Here is a 19,681-nt window from a genome sequence, read left to right as displayed (position 1 = left end):
TAAATAATCAAAAAATCCGATTTTTGATTAATTGAATTAATACGATTATAAAATTTCCTAGTTTGATATAATGAAAGTATTCGATTGAATTTTGTATTCAAATTATAGTATATTATAGTATATAATTAGTGGAATTATAGTGTATAGTAATACTATTATATGATAATATAGTTATAATTAATGTGAAAAATTCTATGGTTAATATTGCAATCTAAATAATGCTTCTTGAAAATTATTATGCGCAATTAAGCATAAAATATTTAATTACATAATACGTATAAGACAAACCACTTAACATGATCATTTAATAATAATTAAAAATTGTAATAGTAAAAGAAAAAAAAAGAAAATTAAATATCTTAATGCTAAAAATGCTTTAAAATAGTAAAATTTATGATAAAAAATATTTCAATTGATTCATTAAAAAAAGAATTTTAATGATCATGTTACTTGTGTGATCCATCTTGCGTATCCTGGAATATCACCTCGATAGACGCATTACAGTATCCTTATAATATAGGTCGAAGCCCTTCAAGAAGATGAACAGCCTCGACCGTGAGAAACAAAGTCTCCTTCGATTATACCCGGCCGAGTTTTCCAATTAACCCGTGTTTATTACTCGAGAAATCGGGGTCGAGGTTTTTCATTCGCTTTCAAAGGGCGAGAAAAGGCTACAACCACAAAGTAGCTTACCTGGGTGATGGTATGGGGCGAGGTTTATCAAGAGCCAGATCCGAGCTCAGAGGCGAATCAGGACCGCGGACGCTGGAAGCCCTAGACAAAAACAACTATTGTTAGCTCGATTGTTAGCTATTTGGAATAAGATATAAAAGGCGATATATATCTTAAGTTTATAATCATCAATAATCATTAAATATTATATATGCTACGTTCCACAAGATGTTTAAAATTAACAATTATATCTATATCGACATATAAAGCACGCATAAAAAATTTTAAAATAATTTAACAAAAAAAAATCTACACAATCAGACAATCACACATTTATAATGTACTACCTAATTTATGAAAAATAGTGTCCCTCACTATGAAACATTCTAACCTACAATGTTACTACATCTATGAACAATATATGAAATTTTTGAATAATCTTATGATAATTATCTTATTGAATTTTATTTCATCGAATAATAAATATAAAAATATACTATGCTTAATAAGATATTAAAAGAATTATGTAAAAAATGTGAATTCTAACCTTCATCATCAACTGCTAATACAACGTGTCATATCTTCACACAGTTTTCATATATTTCACGATAACTATTACATTACGAAAACCGCAAGATCAAAAAATTAATTCGCAATATATTCTTAATAAATTAATTAACTTATTTAAAGCAAAAAAAGCACAATTTTTCAAGAATTGTCATTTCACTGTAATTTCCACCATATTGAAACTACTTTATACGCATTACACTAACGCATGCGTATAACCGCGAAATTAGGCGCCAAAACTATGCATTACGCAAGCGCACTGTAATTTTTGCATGTGCGCAAGCGTCCTAAAATTCTATGTTCATCTACATATTCGTATATTTCGATTTATAGATCGATATCGTAAATGATTATCTATAATTGAAAAAATATTTCTTAGAAAATATTATAAGAATAAATTTCGATTTCTACAATCAATAATACCGTAGAATATTTGCGTATATAAAAATGATTAATACAATTTATACAAGTACGAAATATCTCAATCGAATCTACATTCGGAAGAAATGCTAAATTTTAAAATTAATATAATTTCTAACTGTTACTGATAATTACACGGTAAAATAATGATTGAATATATAATATATCCTGCACAGACAAGTTACGAATGAAAGACGCCTGCCTAATATACAATGTCTTCGAACGCTATACCAGATCTTCTTATTAATCTTACCATAATTTCCTTATTACCGAATTTTATGCTATCCAATAATTATTATAAGATGCCTAATATAGTATAAATCGTTAATAATGATTATCTATAATTGAAAAAATATTTCTTAGAAAATATTATAAGAATAAATTTCGATTTCTACAATCAATAATACCGTAGAATATTTGCGTATATAAAAATGATTAATCGATTTATACAAGTACGAAATATCTCAATCGAATCTACATTCGGAAGAAATGCTAAATTTTAAAATTAATATAATTTCTAACTATTACTGGTAATTACACGATAAAATAACGATTAATATATAATATATCCTGCACAGGCAAGTTACGAATGAACGCCTGCCTAATGTACAATGTCTTCGAACGCTATACCAGATCTTCTTATTAATCTTACCATAATTTCCTTATTACCGAATTTTACGCTATCCAATAATTATTATGCGATGCCTAATATAGTATAAATCGATGTATGAATATGGAAAATGCAACACTAACCTCCAATGTCTGTTCCTCCACCACGTGCGAAATTTTCTCGCTATTTTCACGTATTACGCAATAACTCTACCGTTATCGAACTTCGCGAAATAAAAGAATACACGATATCTAATTAACGTATTATTTAACTTAAATATCCGAAAGAAATACAATTTTACCACGACAATCACTTCACTGTCTTTTCCGCCATATTGAAACTACTTTATACGCATTAGATCGACGCATGCGTATTACCGCGAAATTAGGCGCCAAAACTATGCATTACGCAAGCGCACTGTAATTTTTGCATGTGCGCAAGCGTCCTAAAATTCTATGTTCATCTACATATTCGTATATTTCGATTTATAGATCGATATCGTAAATAATGATTATCTATAATTGAAAAAATATTTCTTAGAAAATATTACAAGAATAAATTTCGATTTCTACAATCAATAATACCGCAGAATATTTGGGTATATAAAAATGATTAATCGATTTATACAAGTACGAAATATTTCAATCGAATCTACATTCGGAAGAAATGCTAAATTTTAAAATTAATATAATTTCTAACTGTTACTGGTAATTATACGATAAAATAACGATTGAATATATAATATATCCTGCACAGACAAGTTACGAATGAAAGATGCCTGCCTAATGTACAATGTCTTCGAACGCTATACCAGATCTTCGTTAATCTTACCATAATTTCCTTATTACCGAATTTTACGCTATCCAATAATTATTATAAGATGCCTAATATAGTATAAATCGATGTATGAATATGGAAAATGCAACACTAACCTCCAATGTCTGTTCCTCCACCACGTGCGAAATTTTCTCGCTATTTTCACGTATTACGCAATAACTGTACCGTTATCGAACTTCGCGAAATAAAAGAATACACGATATCTAATTAACGTATTATTTAACTTAAATATCCGAAAGAAATACAATTTTACCACGACAATCACTTCACTGTCTTTTCCGCCATATTGAAACTATTTTACACGTCTTAGACTGATGCATATTAAGAATTTATTATTGAAAAAATTATTTGTTAGAAAATATCTAAAAAAAGATCTATATACTTCCAATTATGAATATCATAGAATAATCCTGTATAATATATTTAAAAAAACAATAATTTATAAAAATATATCATCTAAAGCTACATTTTCTTAGGATACGAATTTTTTGTATAGTTGTAACTATTGTCGTTATTGAATATTACACGATCGAACAATTGTACGTTTTGCAAAATATTAATCAACTTGGAATTAGAAAACACAATTCTAAGCTACAATATTTACGAATACAAACAAGATTTTAGAATAATCTTATGATTAGATGAAGATTTTAGAATATCTTATAATTTTATCATCATCTATTTTCAATATTCTTCAATATATATATTTTGTACGAAATTTTCACGTTACTTCCATATATTAGGCAATAACTATATCGTTAGCTACTTTCACGGCATCAATTAATCGATACATGATATTTTATTAATATATTAATCAATTTACGTTCGCGAGAGAAATATAATTTTTCTATTATTTTCTTTTAGCTATCATTTCCGCCATATTGAAACTACGTTGTACGTATTAGATCAACGCATGCGTATAACCGCGAAATTAGGCGCCAAAATTATGCATTACGCAAGCGCATTATAATTTTTACATGTGCGCAAGCGTCCTAAAATTCTATGTTCGTCTACATATTCGTATATTTCGATTTATAGATCGATATCGTAAATAATGATTATCTATAATTGAAAAATTATTTGTTAGAAAATATTATAAGAATAAATTTCGATTTCTATAATCAATAATACCATAGAATACTTGCGTATATAAAAATGATTAATCGATTTATACAAGTACGAAATATTTCAATCGAATCTATATTCGGAAGAAATGCTAAACGAAATTTTAAAATTAATATAATTTCTAACTATTACTGATAATTACACGATAAAATAACGATTGAATATATAATATATCCTGCACAGTCAAGTTACGAATGAAAGACATTTGCCTAATGTACAATGTCTTCGAACGCTATACCAGATCTTCGTTAATCTTACGATAATTTCCTTATTATCGAATTTTACGCTATCCAATAATTATTATACGATGCCTAACATAGTATAAATCGATTTATGAATATGGAAAATGCAACACTAACCTCCAGCGTCTGTTCCTCCACCATATGCGAAATTTTCTCGTTATTTTCACGTATTACGCAATAATTGTACCGTTATCGAATTTTGCGAGATCAAAGAATCCATATACGATCTCTAATTAATATATTAATTAACTACGTACCCGAAAGAACTAGAATGTTTTCACGACAATCACTCACTATTTTTTTCACTATATTGAAACTATTTTACGCGTATTAGATTAATGCATATTAGGAATTTATTATTGAAAAAATTATTTGTTAAAAAATATTATCTATAAAAAAATATTCTGATTCTTATAATTATGAATATTATAAAATAATTTTGTATAATATGTTTAAGAAAGCATTAATTTATCTATAAAGATGAAATATATTATTTGAAACTAGAATATCTAAAAGAACAGTATACGAAATTTTAAAATAATTGTACTTGTTTTCATTATCGAATATTAGACGATCAAACAATTGTTATATGTTTATATGTCTTGAGAAGTTTTAATCAACTTAAGATTAGAAAACATTATTCTAACCTACCATGTCTACGAATGTAAACAAGATTTTAGAATAATTTTATGATTATTCGCAATCGTAGAATAATTTTATCATCATTGATCGAATAACACAAAATATAAATCGATTTGGGAATGTCAAAAATGTAGTATTATATATAATATTATTCTATAATGTCTATATCTTGCATGAAATTTTCACATTACTTCCATATATGCAATAACTATATCGTTACCTAATTTCACGGAATCAAATAATGGATATACAATTTTATTAATGTACCTACATATATTAATGTATATATATAATTATGTACAAAAAAAGCACAATACCTACGACTCTAATTTGGCTATCATTTCCGCCATGTTGAAACTACTTTATACGCATTAGATTGACACATGCGCATAACACCGAAATTGGGCGCCAAAATTCCGCATTCACGCAAGCGCGTAAAAATTCTACTTTTACGCAAACGCGCGCGTATTTCGAAAGATTTATCATCGATATCGTAAATACTTACTGTTTATAATTAAACAAAATTTTTATTTATTACAGATGATTGTAAAAAAAAATTTGATTCTTATAATTATAAATAATATGGAACGAACTATATATAATTTGAAACGTATATTTGTGTAATTTTATGATATTTAAAATTTTCATAAGCTCGCAACTTATTAAATCGTTGCTCGTACTGCTATAATTACGCTATGAAAATAAATTCTCCTGGATCGATCGTAAATTACACGGTATACGGTTTAAATTATTGGAAAATGGGTATCTCCGGTAGACGGGTCAAACGATTATTCTCAGAATAAGCTTTGCAGGATATTCACCCTTCTGTGCCGTGTTACGTATCAACGTACACGTACTCGCATACAGTATAGCGGTTATTCAAATGCAACGAAGCATTTCCTGAGAATCATTCGTGAATTTTTTTTTTCTTACAACACGCGCACATAATTTCTTGCAGTTGTGCAACATTCGAAAAGCATCTTCCACGCTTTTACGAATTGTATATCTTTTTAAATAATCAAACTACTCGCGTATCGAAGTTAAAATGTGAAATTCATTTTCGCGGGCCGCACCCTGACAGATCTATTTTCGTTGCTCTTGTCTCTTCGTCGGAGATATAAAGGAAAAAAAAAAAAAAGAAAAGAAAAAAACAAAGTTCGAGTTGAATGGCGATTATGCAATAAGCGATTCAATACACGTTTCTCCTCGTATTACGGTATTTATATTTTCATTCTCCATATGATGAGGGCCTGATATCACGAGCCTTTTCGTGAGAACATATCGTAACTCAACTTCTGGCGCCCGGCTGCGTGACATAAATTAATAAGTTCGATGGATAAACGCGACAACCTCGGATATTTTACGCGCAATCGTAGAATGAATGTCTTTCGTTTCAAACCGGCTGCACCCCGGATGCACAAAAGTAATCGCGTGATCGTATCGATAAATATGTTGTAGAAATTTCACGATCGTTTCACTGATTTCAGACTTAACGTTAGGATTACGCAACGATATCGCTTTATTCCAACCGTTGTCCAACCATAGAATTGATTTGTTCACACGCATGAACAAGTCTAAGTCGTTTCCATTCGTAAGTAAGTTCGCGTGTCCTCTTCGTGTCGTATCGTTCGATGTCGTAATCGGCCATCTCGAAAAAAAAAAAAAAAAAAAAAAAGATGCTTCGGCATCAACACTCGGCATCCGCACAAAAACTTTCTAACGCTATGATTAATGTTCGGTTTTAAACCGAGAAGTTTAACTCGATTGACTAATAGTCAAAGCCATAATTTCGCTATCTCATCCTTAAATTCTCCTGAAACTATAGATATCGATAATTACTTCCCACCGTTGCGAGAGACCAATTACCTCCAAACTCTAAAAGCGGTGATTAATCATCGTTTCAACATTGGACAAACTCTCACTTTCCCTATAATCTCTCTAACTCTTGAAAATCCTGCCCTAGGTATTTCCTATCTACGAGATCGAATGCATCGCCGCATTGCATCCACTCGCTTGGAAATAGAATATTTCCCCGCCATTTTGTCGCCATACCAAAATGGACCTTTTACCAAAATTACATTGTTACCGGAAGACCGATCTAAAAACCGCACAAAGCCCTCTGCTGATTTCGGATCGATACTTTGCATCAAAATGCAAATCCATTCGCCCATCCACGCAACCCCATCTCTGTCAAACGGAAAAGACACGATCGAGTCGTTGCGCAATTTCCGGAATTACGGAACAAATAACTAATCAGCGATACCAGTTAAAGATATTATCATGCGATTCCAATCCCAAACGGATTATACTTAGCATATCCACAATGATTCCACTTTCCTTTTTGCAATTCACCTTAACGAGATCCATCGGATGAATCGTATCGCAATAACGAATTCATTTCTCCGTTTTCGAGCTTCTTGGATACTTGTTTCCATGATTAATGCATCCGACGAGAGTAAATATATTTCAACATAATGAAAGAGAAAGAGGACTATTCCAAGTGGATTTCTAACCGTGGTAGAGACTTGCAATTACGAGCCACTGGCTAATTAATAATAATCATCCGTGGATCTCTCTCGATGATAAAGCCTGTATATTATCGCCGGGTTCTCAACCGAGCCAGTCGTTTGTAATTACGTATCTGCCTTTGGAAGTGGCGATCCAGCCGCACGGTTAACACGTATTTATCTCAATTAAAATACCGCCTCGTTCTAAAAACGTCTACGATTGCTTGCTTACACAGTTACATCCATCATTAATCAATTAAGAAACGAGGGTCGCACAGGATGGCCGTAATTAGATCCTCCGAGTTTTCGTTCGATTGATTTTCGCGGATACAAAAGGGAACTTTTCCCTTTGAATGATGTATCGTTTGTTTCGTGATTATCCTCGATAACTCTCGCCTTCTCCCTTTCCGTGTGCATATTATTTCGTACGCGAAAATATGCGTAACGTGTATTTTATTAAATAGCTCGAATGACAAAGATTAATTAATTACACGAACATGGATTAAAAAATTTTAAAATTGAAAATCCTATATCGTTATTATTCGAGCAATATTATATAATTGTAACTCTCTTCAATTTCTGAAATTTGAGAATTAATTTTTACATTCATTCTTCTAACGAAATGTAACACGTTACTTTTGACAAAGTAATTTAATCCGAAATTCAATTTTCTACCGCGTCATTGCTTTTGATTCAAATATTGGATCAATCGGTGATCTAAAATGGCGAAAATGAAGGGAAAACAATAACGTTTCGTTAAAAATTGATAACAGCAATAAGCGAGAAAGGATCGAGGAGGACGTAAAAAAAAAAAAGCAATCTTCTTACGCGGAAAAATAAAAGATCGAACAACTTTCGTTCGCTTATAATTGATTAAAAAAAGGGAATTGCATTCCGAAAGTTTCATTCGATCGGACGCAACATCATTATTTCTCGGTTGCCACTCGTAACATCGAGATCCCTCCGTCGAGATTTTCATTTTCATTCCGGAGATATACACGGTACGGTTGAAAAGAAAGGGGGAAAAACGGGCTCGATTCACAACGGCTCCGTAGACAGGACGTGAATTTTCGCGATACTCGTTTCAACGGCAACAGACTTCTAATTAATTTAACAATTTATCTCGAGCGTTTTCACGGTGGAATACGGGGGTTCCATCGGTATGATATGACGGAGCAAACACGTGGTGAAATATCGTGTAATTGTTGCTTGGGTATATACGAGTGAATTTCAAGAGTTAAAAGAGAGTTTTATCTCGGATGTAACGTACAACTGTTTTTATCGCCGTGCAAACAGAAAGGATTACTATCTTTTCTTCTGCCTTTGTGATTTTTCAAGCACTCTCTACATTCGAATAAAAATCATTCGAGCAAAAAAATAATGCTAGAAATATCATCATTTTTAAGTAACAATTATTCTGATATTTTGTAAAATTATCGTATCACAAAACGGTAACGATATTTAAGCGTGAATTAGAAATAGAAATAGATCAGAGATAAAAAGTATAACGCTGTTTATTCAATTAATTAATTGTCGATAAGTGATTTGTAATAAGCTGAAATACGATATCTACGACGAGTGTATTCGATAAATATATTCGTTTGAACGTTTTTTAAATATACATCTCTTAGTCATCGATCGATTGCATTCGTGCGTCGCGAATATATCGCCTCGAGGTATTTGCATTGCGCGAGGGCAGATGTTAGCTTCGCACGAGATACTCTCTGGCATCCGCTCGCAAAATAAATATAATAGCGAATCACCGTCGAACCAGTCAATAACTTTGATCGCGTATTACGTACGCGATCGCGTATGCATCTATTTTTTCCAACTTTTTCTCCATTATCATTTCGTTTCCTTGAAACGAAAATGAAGTCGACGGATATCATGTAAATATACGATGTGCAAAATTTTAAATATAAATAAATTTTCCACCGTACTGTTCCGTAAAGTGAATGCAAAACTCTATACAGATATAAATATAATCTTGAAGCAATGTAAATAATAATCTCTCTCGAAGTCTCTGTTTTCATTCCTTCGAAACAAAAGTTCCCTTTCTTTTTTTTAAGTATCAAAGTATCAGATCGATTTCAATTCCTCTAATTTGACACTTGATCTTCTCAAAGGAAACGCTCTGTATCAATTCATTTCTGAGAAACGTTAACGTTTAACGGCAAATATGGATTGATATGGGAACACGAGTTGATAACGTTTCCAAGTTCCTGTCGATTTTAATTAAAACGATTTCAGAGTGACATCTGATCGCTATATTGAAAGAGGTGGAAAGGTAAGTCTGATGAAAATGCTTCAGGCGGTCCGTCAGTCGTTTCTGTAAAAAAAAAGAGGATGAAAGGAGTTCTCGCTTTTTTTCAGAGTTTCTTCTTCTCTCTCTCTTTTTTTTTCTCGCCAACTTTATCCGTCGAATCAATTCCTCGCAATCGTGCGGCAACAATCCGCGAACCGCGAAACTTTCAATCGTGATTCTAAGCTACAATCGTACCTTTACCCCCGAGGAAAAAAGAAACGAGGAAGGCAATCGAACTTTGTTGCTTCTTTCTATCTTAACTTCACCATCTCCGATTCTATTTCCTCGAAATAAATTAAAACTATCCTTCTTCCACTCGTTAAGAATCTCGTTTTAGAAATTACAATTTAATCCTTCGGAGAATTTCCCGAATAATTTTATACCTTTTGCATCTTTAATATGATTTATATTATGTTCATCAAATATAGAATCTCCTGTATCGTTAAATTTAGTAAGAGAGGTAATATTAATAATTGGTTTAATTTTTTGATTAAAATATTTATTTGTTATTTTAATAATATAATATTGTTTATTTAGATTTATTTATTCAATTTATTTATTTATAGTTATTAATCATGGGAAAATTTATTTTAAATTATGGAAAGGAGAATTAAGAAGGCTGAATATACCACAAAATTTGATCAATTTGCAAAATAATCAAAAAATATTTTGTGAATTTCTCTTGAAACGCGCAAGCAAGAGAGAAAGAGAAGAAGGAACCCCTTTGTGTACGAATTTGTCGAGCGTTTCGATATGGCAACGTTTTTACCCTATGATTTGCCTTTCCCCCTCGCTCGACAATTTTCCAATCGAGACGAAATCCCGACGTTGAATTCGCACAAAACGTGCATTAACAGCAGAGAGAATTCTCTATCCAGCGAAAATGCCTCCTCCGCGTTGTCGATTCGATAAACCGGAGAGAAGAAAGTATCCTTCAAAGTTTGTCGACTCCACGCCTTTGAACGAAGCTCGAATCTTGAGAGAGATAATGTTTGAAGAATTTGAAGGAAAACATCGAATCGCTTGGTAGAGGATGATAAGAAGTTGGCAAAAGCGTTTAAAGATTCTTTAAAAAAAGATAATAATGTATAAAGGAATAAATTCGATATTGTTTATTTTCTCGTAAAATTTCAAGGACTTACGATATGTTATATTGGAGAAATCGTTACTTCTTTGATATAACTTATTCTAAGAAATCGATCAATTTCGATATCGTTTGGCGACACAAGTTGTCAGTTACGAGTTGTCAGTCGAGTGTATTCGTTGCGAAAACAGGCTTTGTTAAGCGAAGATGTAGAAGGGAATTCCAACATCTGAGGCAACAAGCTCGCACGCAAGTTGACAGGAGAAGTAAACGGAAAGGGATCCCGCCCTCGCCAAGTACTGGATAAATTACATCGTTTCCGTGATTTCCTCGCGTGATGCATCCAGACATACGTAATTATGCAAGACAATATACAATTCTAGTTTTGTCGTTCGGTTCCGTGTGAATAAGTAGCTGGTTTCGAAAATTATTAGGAATCTTTTCAAGGCAAATCTCCTCTGAAATCTCCTCAAAGTTTAAAACGTTTAAAACATTTTTTAACAACGATGGAAATAAATTTCAAATTTATAATTTTGGGGATAATAACTTTGACATCGTTCCTCGACGTTTGCATCTAAATCTTTCGTAGCATAGTTTCTTAGATTCAGCAAGTTTAGGAATAGTCCCTCAACTATGCTCTATCGACCTGGTGTCCGTGGAGGTCAAGATTTTACGACTCGTCGTAACCCACAGCTGTTCCCATGGTTACTACACGCCACTAAAATTCGAATTTCATTACTGTGAAATTCCCTTGCAAGGAGACTCCTTCTATTTCCTAAACACCATCTGGAAATTTGTATTACGCTCATTTTCAACTTCAAACATCCGTCCACGAATCTCCTCTCTTATCAAATTACAATCGTGCAGAATTTTCAAGATCGAATTTGTCTCGTCGCTCGACGAGGCTTTTTTTTTTCCACGAACGAAAATTCGAATTCGAAAAAAAAAAAAAAAATCCTCAGATGTATTTATAACACGACAGTCGAGTAACCCAGATTTTCGTCCACCTTTATTATTTACGACGCGACGATTTCGTCAAGTTAAACTTTTGTCGGCCGACTGTCAACAATGATAATTCCAGACCGTCTCTCTCCGCCCCGGCAGAAGCTCGACAGCGACGCAACTGCAAGTTGTGGTTGTTTTAGCTCGAGATATTGTGTTACCGCGCCAGGAGACGAGATCTGAAGCTGCTAATGCACCAGCATCTGACACCGGCTTCATTCGAGAAATATGCGCCGAGGGTGTACCGTTACCGCCTCTCTTCTCGCTGTCGCGGATTATGCAACGCAAAATGAACAGGAAAAGACGCTCTATCCCCTTATTCCCTTCTTAATTAAAATCGCCGTTGATTAAGCGGGATATTCGACGGCCAAGTAATTGACTTCCAAACAGGGCAATTTCGAACAATTTTCCTTCATGATGAACATGACTCGAGAATTTCACGAGCCAATCCAGATTAATTCTACTTGTTGCGTAATTTTTGCAAAAAAAAAAGGGAAGGGGAGGAGGAATCATTTGCTCGTGTTTAAAGGATAAAAATTAATTAATCTCGAGATAAATATTAATTCGATGAATCGTATCGTTCCAATTAGGCAAAAATCATATCATTTATCAAAAAGAAAAAGATGCAGAGTTTAAAATGTTTAAATCAATGTTTAAACTCGTGATGAAAGTTTCAGATGGTTGAAAAATTCAGAATTTAATTATATATTTTCCTTAATTTTATTTAAGATTGAAATTGATCGATAATTTCTTATTCTTATATTGATAAATTTATCATTCGCACAACTCTTCGAAACGAATTAATTTCCATTTTCCGTCAACGATTATTTTAAACCTTGTTATGCGACTGGGCAATCGGCGATTTCTTTCTCTGACACCATGCCGTCATCTGGCACACATTTTTCCTTCCTGCCTCCTTCTTTTTATTTTTCCATGATCTCATCAAAGAGACTCCACTACCGGTTTAAGTTACAGCCAAGGAATCACGTTGGCTGGGAAATAACTCGCCTTCCTCCTCTCTCCACCACCTCCGTCTCTCCATAATTTTTCGGCCAACCAGACGTTGCATTTTTTACTACGAAAGCAACACCATCCTGCAAATTAAGTTCCAACTGGAGGACCAAAATGAAATTTTTCTATTTCCTTCCATTTCTTTCGAGTCACGTATCACGTGACTCTCCTCTTCCTTCCTTTCTTTCTTCTTTTATTAAAGAATCTCGCCGCCCCTTTCTTTCGAGATCCGAAGGAAACGAGGATTATTCTTCTCCAAAGTAAGATTTTACCTTTCTTTCTTTCACCCTATGAATCTGAGTAAGCGGTTTTCCTTCGTTCGAAGAAAATTTGAAAAGCTTTTGCGAGAAGCAATTATTGCCCATTTCCCAATATCGTTTTATCTCCTTTCAAAATCTGCCAACGTCCGTATATATTCTCGCAATCTCTCGCTGCCATTTTCAGTTTACACCAATAGCTCGGAGTACTTTACGATCGATCCACGAGGAACATTGTTAACACGATGGCCGCAGTTAAAACGGGCCCGATTCGCATAAAACGTCGCCACCTGTCGGATTAATAACTATTCCCCTGTTGAAGTGAAACAAACCCTCAAAGAAAACGTTGTATCACAACGTTTATTGCTATTCCGGTAGCTGTTGCTTTACGACCTCGTCTGCCCTTTAAGGGAGAAACGCTCGTTGATTCGGCCGTGAAACAAAGTCGTTTGTGCGAAATTTAGAGGATAGACAAATCTTTTGTGATGTTAATAATTTTATTTGTCTATTTATTTATTTTCCTGAGATTCTTCGTACGGATTTATCGTAGGGGTGATTAATTTTTGAATTGCAATCTCATGGTTTTTAATCCTTTTAATGATCCTTTGCGTGGATCATTGATATCGTTGAAATCAATTTTCTTTCGTTTACTTAACGATCGTCAGAATTATATATCATCGTTAGATTTCGTAAATTTTTCATTTCGTTTTCATTCGAAGAATTTTCATCCCTTCAGAGTCGTTTAAGAGCCACTTTAATTGCCAAAACTAAAGAGAAACTAAAACGAAATCATCGAATTTTCCAAACATGATCGCAACATTTTGTCGAAAGTCGTAAATTTTCTAGACATTCTATTTTCGAAATTTTCATCCCTCTCGTCATTCATTCAGAGACGCTTTAATTGGTGAAACTAAAGCGAAACTAAGAATCATCGAATTCCCGAAAACCCGTTCCAACCGAGGATACTCGAAAACAGTCGCAAATTAAACGGAAACGTTTGTAAACACCGTCACCCATTTGAACTAGTTTATATTATCCCGAAACGGCGCACAGTTCATTCGCCGCTAAAATTAATAACAATAACAATCTCGTTCCGCAAATTATCTCGGCCACCCATCCACCCCTCCTCCACCCGTTTTAATACGCCGCGGCCGATTTTCGGCGACGCTCGTTCCACGTCACGCGGTACTAAGCCGTGCCAATTACCGAAAATTGCTGACAAGCACGCGTTTACAGGCGGGCTGAAACCCTCGAGTCGACAGCTGCGGGAACACGGAATCGCGGTCGAAATCTCTCGCCTCATCCTTTTCCTCCACCTCCTCTCTCCCCTTCCTTCCAGCATAAAGCCGCTGGCCATTACCGATGCTATTATTATCGCTTCGTAGTTTTTAACGCGTCGATAATATTTATCGCAATATCATAATCCTTGTTATCAAGACATTACGCCCGTTACCGATATTATTATTCATAGGTTTCAACATGTCGACATGTATTTATTCGTAATCGTCGTTATCGAAACATCGCATCATCCATTACCGATATTATTATCCACTTATCTTATTCATAGCTTTTTTTTAACACGTCGATAATATTTATTCGTAATTATTGTTGTCAACAGACGTTTGAAAATAAACTGACCACTTCGGTCAACTTTTTATCGTTCCATATATTATATATATATATATACATATACGTTATTATTTACCTTAAAAAAATATTATCGTAACGATGATCTTATCGATGTTTATCGATGTGAAGCCTGGGTGGTTTCTCCCTTCCCGCTCCCCTTCCTCCTCTTCGCATTCCCGCGTATACGTACACGGGTGAATCACTGCTTCTCCCGTGAAATTCTAAATACGCAACGGTTTCCCGAAAGTCTATTACGAACCGCTTAGAATCATACGGCGTGGAATTCGACTCTAAGAAGCTCGCGGTGGCCACTGAACTCGAGCGAGAGAGAGGTTTCGCTCGTTATGCGAGTGAAATCGTTGTTTGACAGTTTTTACCCCCAGAGGGGGGTAGAGAGCCTCCCGTTTCTATCGGGGCTGATTTACGACGGCGAGGGACACCGAGGCATTTTATGTTCGCACGAGACCAGGGGGTTTACTTTAATAAGAACGTTTTCCGCGACCAAGTTTCGAGGAGAGGGTTCTCGTTAAGGTTACTCGAGGTGGAGGTACTTCTGAGGATAGGTACTTGCTCCTTATCTGAAATTCATGGGTTTGATGAAAGTTTCTTGGAATAATGTGTGTGTGTGTATATATGTGTGTGAGTGTGGGTGGATGGATGGACGTATGTCGTTGAAAAAAATTCTCTGAAGGTTGGATTGTATAGAGGAAGAAGGAAAAAAGAAGGAATGTAAAGAATTTTGATGTTAACGGTGGTGTTGTTTCGAAAGAGATAAATTAATTATTTTGAATGCTGAAGGAGATTAAAAACGGAGGTGTGAATCGAGGTTAGTTTCGAGTTGGACGAGCTTAATTTAAAATGAATTGTTTGAAATACGTTCGGGGAAGGAATAATACCAATGCATGACACGGTATTTGTTTGGAATGCAAGCTCGAAACGCGCGGCGACACTCGCATTCGAAACAAATACCATGCCATCGATTCATTCGATGCCAACCACCAGATAGATTACGTGCATCTTATTCGAGAAATATATATCGCGATTAATTTGGTCAAATTATTTCCAGCCATCGAAATAATAATTAATTTAAAACTAAGAGAATAAACGACGCCTTTCTTATTTGAAAAAAGATTTACAGTTTTAATTTAAATCGCAATTTAATTGATAATAACCGTGAAAAAACAACGAGATTTTATAATAAGATTGAAAAAGAGGATGTGAAGGAGGATATAAATCACTGAACGTAGAAAAGTTTCTTCGTTCAGGTACAGTTTTTCTTTCCAATTCCGTATAAATCTATAAATGAATTATAGAACGTCGTATCGTTCTATTCTGCAAATAATTATATCTTTATAATCTTTTCTTTCTTTACAATCTCCATGCGCTTTCCCTTCATAAATCTCTTCATCTTTCGATAATTTTACTTCTTACTTCTCCTCTTCTTACCTATCCCTCCCTCTCCTTCATCCATCAAACAATCATCCCTATCATACAAAGAGTGAAAAAAAAAAAATTCCACAAATTTCTTCATCTTTCGATAATTTTACTTCTTACTTCTTCTCTTCTTACCTATCCCTCCCTCTCCTTCATCCATCAAACAATCATTCCTATCATACAAAGAGTGAAAAAAAAAAAATTCCACAAATTTAGAAAAAAAACATACAAAGAACCATTGAAAAATCGATACTTGACCCATAATTAATATTGTCGCCGTAATTCGTTTCCTTCTCTCGAACCAACGAGGGCCAATAAATAAAAAATATTGGAAACGCAAGCGAAAAGCTAACGATCGAATCCCCAGGCAGACTTCCTGGTTCCGGAGGAATGCGGTGTCGCGATATTCGCGGTTTGGCGCGCGCGTGCATCGAGCGCTTCCAGGTCGTTTCGGTCACGCGACGGAAGATCAAAGTCAGCCGTGCTAGATATTTCATCGCAGACGTCTGAGCAGCTGCCAAGAGGTCCAAATGCGTCCGTCGCGAGGATTTGCGAGCGGAAGTGAGCGGCCACGAGGCGGAGGAGGAGGGGGAGGTGGAAAGAAGAACCGGGCAGAAAGAAGAAACCGCCATCGCGCGTAAACAGGCCGACTGTACTTCCAACGCTTTGTCCTGTCTCCGTGATCCTTGTCGACCCTCGATTCGGCCCTCTTGATTTTTCCTCCCGAAATTATGAGACGAGACAAATGCAAGAGGGGTTAATTTGGTGGGTTGATTAAGTTCATTCAGGAGGCAGGTTCGTCCGACGATCGTCAACGCTTGCTTGAGATGTTTCGGTAAATTTCTCGTACTTTTCTTCGTTTCGTTCGAGAAATATTGCACGAGAGAGATAAATTGGATCTTTTTCTACTCGAGCAGTTTAAATAGAACTGGTCCGTTCGGAATGTAAAAAATATATCCATATACGATACGATGGAATAAATTTATTTGTAAAATGAAACGATCGATTTTTCGACGAGGAGATAGAATGGAAATAAAAGGATTTCGATCCTCCTCGATACGTTGGATACAAATCATACGTATCTCACGACGTGTGGTCGTAAAGATCTCTATCGTATAAATAAGAAGACGAAGTTCTTGGGAAGTTTCCAGCCGCGTCGTTCGTCATTTTGGAAATTTCATTTCGATGCGAACGATCCCACGATAAAACCGTGTTTCGGGATAGGGCGCGGAATGGCGATCGGCAAAGGGAATAAAATCGAAAGTCACGGAGGAAGAGAGCCGTGGCTGAGAAAGGAGGATCCGTGAGTGGCGTATCCGGCGGAAGTAGTTATCGTTCGCGGCGAGCCGAGTGTTTTTCCGACCGTTTCGCTCCTCTTCCAGATATTATACCGCTTCTCGTCTCGCTGCTTTTTCGTTCTGCCCTCTTCCCTTTCCGGGTTTCGTTTCAATTCCTTTGAATTACTGCTCCATTATTATTCTTTATCGCGCTATCTTCGCGTTGCAAAAAAACACGCACAAAATGTGTATGATAAAATCCATGACCATTCGTGCAAACTTACGTTCGAAATTTTCTTACATAAAAAAAAAAAAAAAAAAAAACGTGAGAAGAAATTGAAAATTTTGTAATCGAAAAACTCTGTCGGAATATAGAGGAAATCGTGCCATTTAAGTCAGTTTTTGGTTCATCTCGATATCTCGATCGGTTGCCGAGATACAAGGATTCAAAGTTTCTATAGTTTGGATTATGAACGAGTTCGCGACTCATTGATCTGCGTTTTTTCCTGGAAACGCGTACGACGCGTTTTTCTAGGAATCGCGTCTGACGCTCGTCTCTAGTTTGGGATAGGTCAGTTTAACGAGGTGCGAGCGAGAGGTCCTAGTAAGCGACAAGGACCAACATAGTAAACGATTAAAAATTACTCTTGTCTTTACGCGATGATATCTCGGCAACCGAAAGTCATATCGGGATAAATCAAAATGGGTTTCAAAGAGCAAGGTTCCACGTTTCCAATGGTCTTTTATTCGTTGACCGGAAGTTATTATCTTCGGAGTTATAGCGGTTTAAATTTTTTCCAATTTTAATAAAGTTTAGTTGGCTTTAAGACAAAGGATTAAAAATTACCCTCGTCTTTACGCGACGATATCTCGGCAACCGGAAATCGTATCGGGATAAATCAAAATGGGTTTCAAAGAGGAAGGTTTCGCGCTTCTAATGGTCTTTCGTTCGTTGACCGGAAGTTAGTATCTTCGGAGTTATAGCGGTTCAAAGTTTTCCTAATTTTAATAAAATTTAATCGGGTTTAAGATAAATGATCGAAAATTACTTTTTCTTTGAGCGATGATATTTCACGAACCGGAAGTCCTATCGGGGTAAATGAAAATGCGTTTTAAAGAGCAAGGTTCCGCGTTTCTAATGGTCTTTCATTCGTTGGCCGGAAGTTATTATGTTCGGAGTTATAGCGGTTCAAATTTTTTCTAATCTTAATCGAGTTTTAAGATAAATTTGCCGATAAGTATTTCTATTTCTAAAAGTATACTGCCCGCAACGATCCTTACCAATGATTTATTAAAGACTCTTAATTGATTTAAGAAGTCATTTAGTTGAAGTAAATTGGATCTTAATTTAATGGATTGATTAATTCAGCTTTAACGATGTTGATCAATTAAACGAGTTTTATGGGTTGCTTAATTTTCGAACACTTGAACGTTCCGTATTTATACATAAAATATAAATACAAAGATGCAATATCTTTACATATATATATTGATATATGTAAGATATAAATACAAATTTCAAAGTAACGTGCAACGTAAAAAGGAAAAAAAATTTTTTTTTCCCCTCGTACTTGAGAGAATTGCCCGGCATGGAAAATGATGCAACGGGGAGAGTTTCTTTCGCACGAGCCATCAACTTTTACGTTTCAGACTTCTTTCCTCTCCCCAACGAGACGAGAAACAACGTCCGGAAGAATTACAGGTTTCCAGAATTTTACGCGCGTTCGTAAATATCGCTCCATTCCTTACGAAAAAAAGATATAAGATTGAGAGTATCGCGTAAACGATACCTCGTGCTCAAGCATCGCGAACGAGTGCATATTTCGATTCCACGTTCTTCACCTCGTATACACCATTGAAAAATTAAAAACTTTCGACTCCGCGTGTTCATAAAGAAAACGCTTGCTCAAATTCTCTCAGGATCCCAGAGCTCGAGTATCAACGACTCTCAAAAATTAAAATTGAATCTCCACTTCCGCAAACCGTGAAACCGCGCGAAGGGCACACATCCTCGAACTCGATCAACATCATCGAGTCAAGGTCCTCGAGTCGCACAATGC

General features: G+C 35.1%; 1 protein-coding gene across 8 annotated transcripts in view; it reads right to left on the bottom strand.

Annotated features, from left to right (window-relative positions):
• LOC122720926 overlaps window positions 1-19,681 on the bottom strand; it is a 271,751-nt gene that overhangs the window by 157,451 nt on the left and 94,619 nt on the right. For all 8 annotated transcript variants that reach the window (XR_006347832.1, XR_006347833.1, XM_043948027.1 and 5 more), the window contains one exon: window positions 694-774. Coding sequence is in view for 6 of the 8 variants with exons in the window: in XM_043948027.1 (XP_043803962.1) it covers window positions 694-774 (81 nt within the window). In the remaining 2 variants the exon portion in view is untranslated. The remainder of the gene's footprint in view (window positions 1-693; window positions 775-19,681) is intronic.

Source organism: Apis laboriosa, unplaced genomic scaffold (genome assembly GCF_014066325.1).
Source record: "Apis laboriosa isolate Shangri-la unplaced genomic scaffold, ASM1406632v1 scaffold13_cov153, whole genome shotgun sequence".
Lineage (NCBI taxonomy): Eukaryota > Metazoa > Arthropoda > Insecta > Hymenoptera > Apidae > Apis > Apis laboriosa.
Note: the sequence above shows the minus strand (reverse complement) of the source record. Positions and strands in the feature narration are given on the sequence as shown.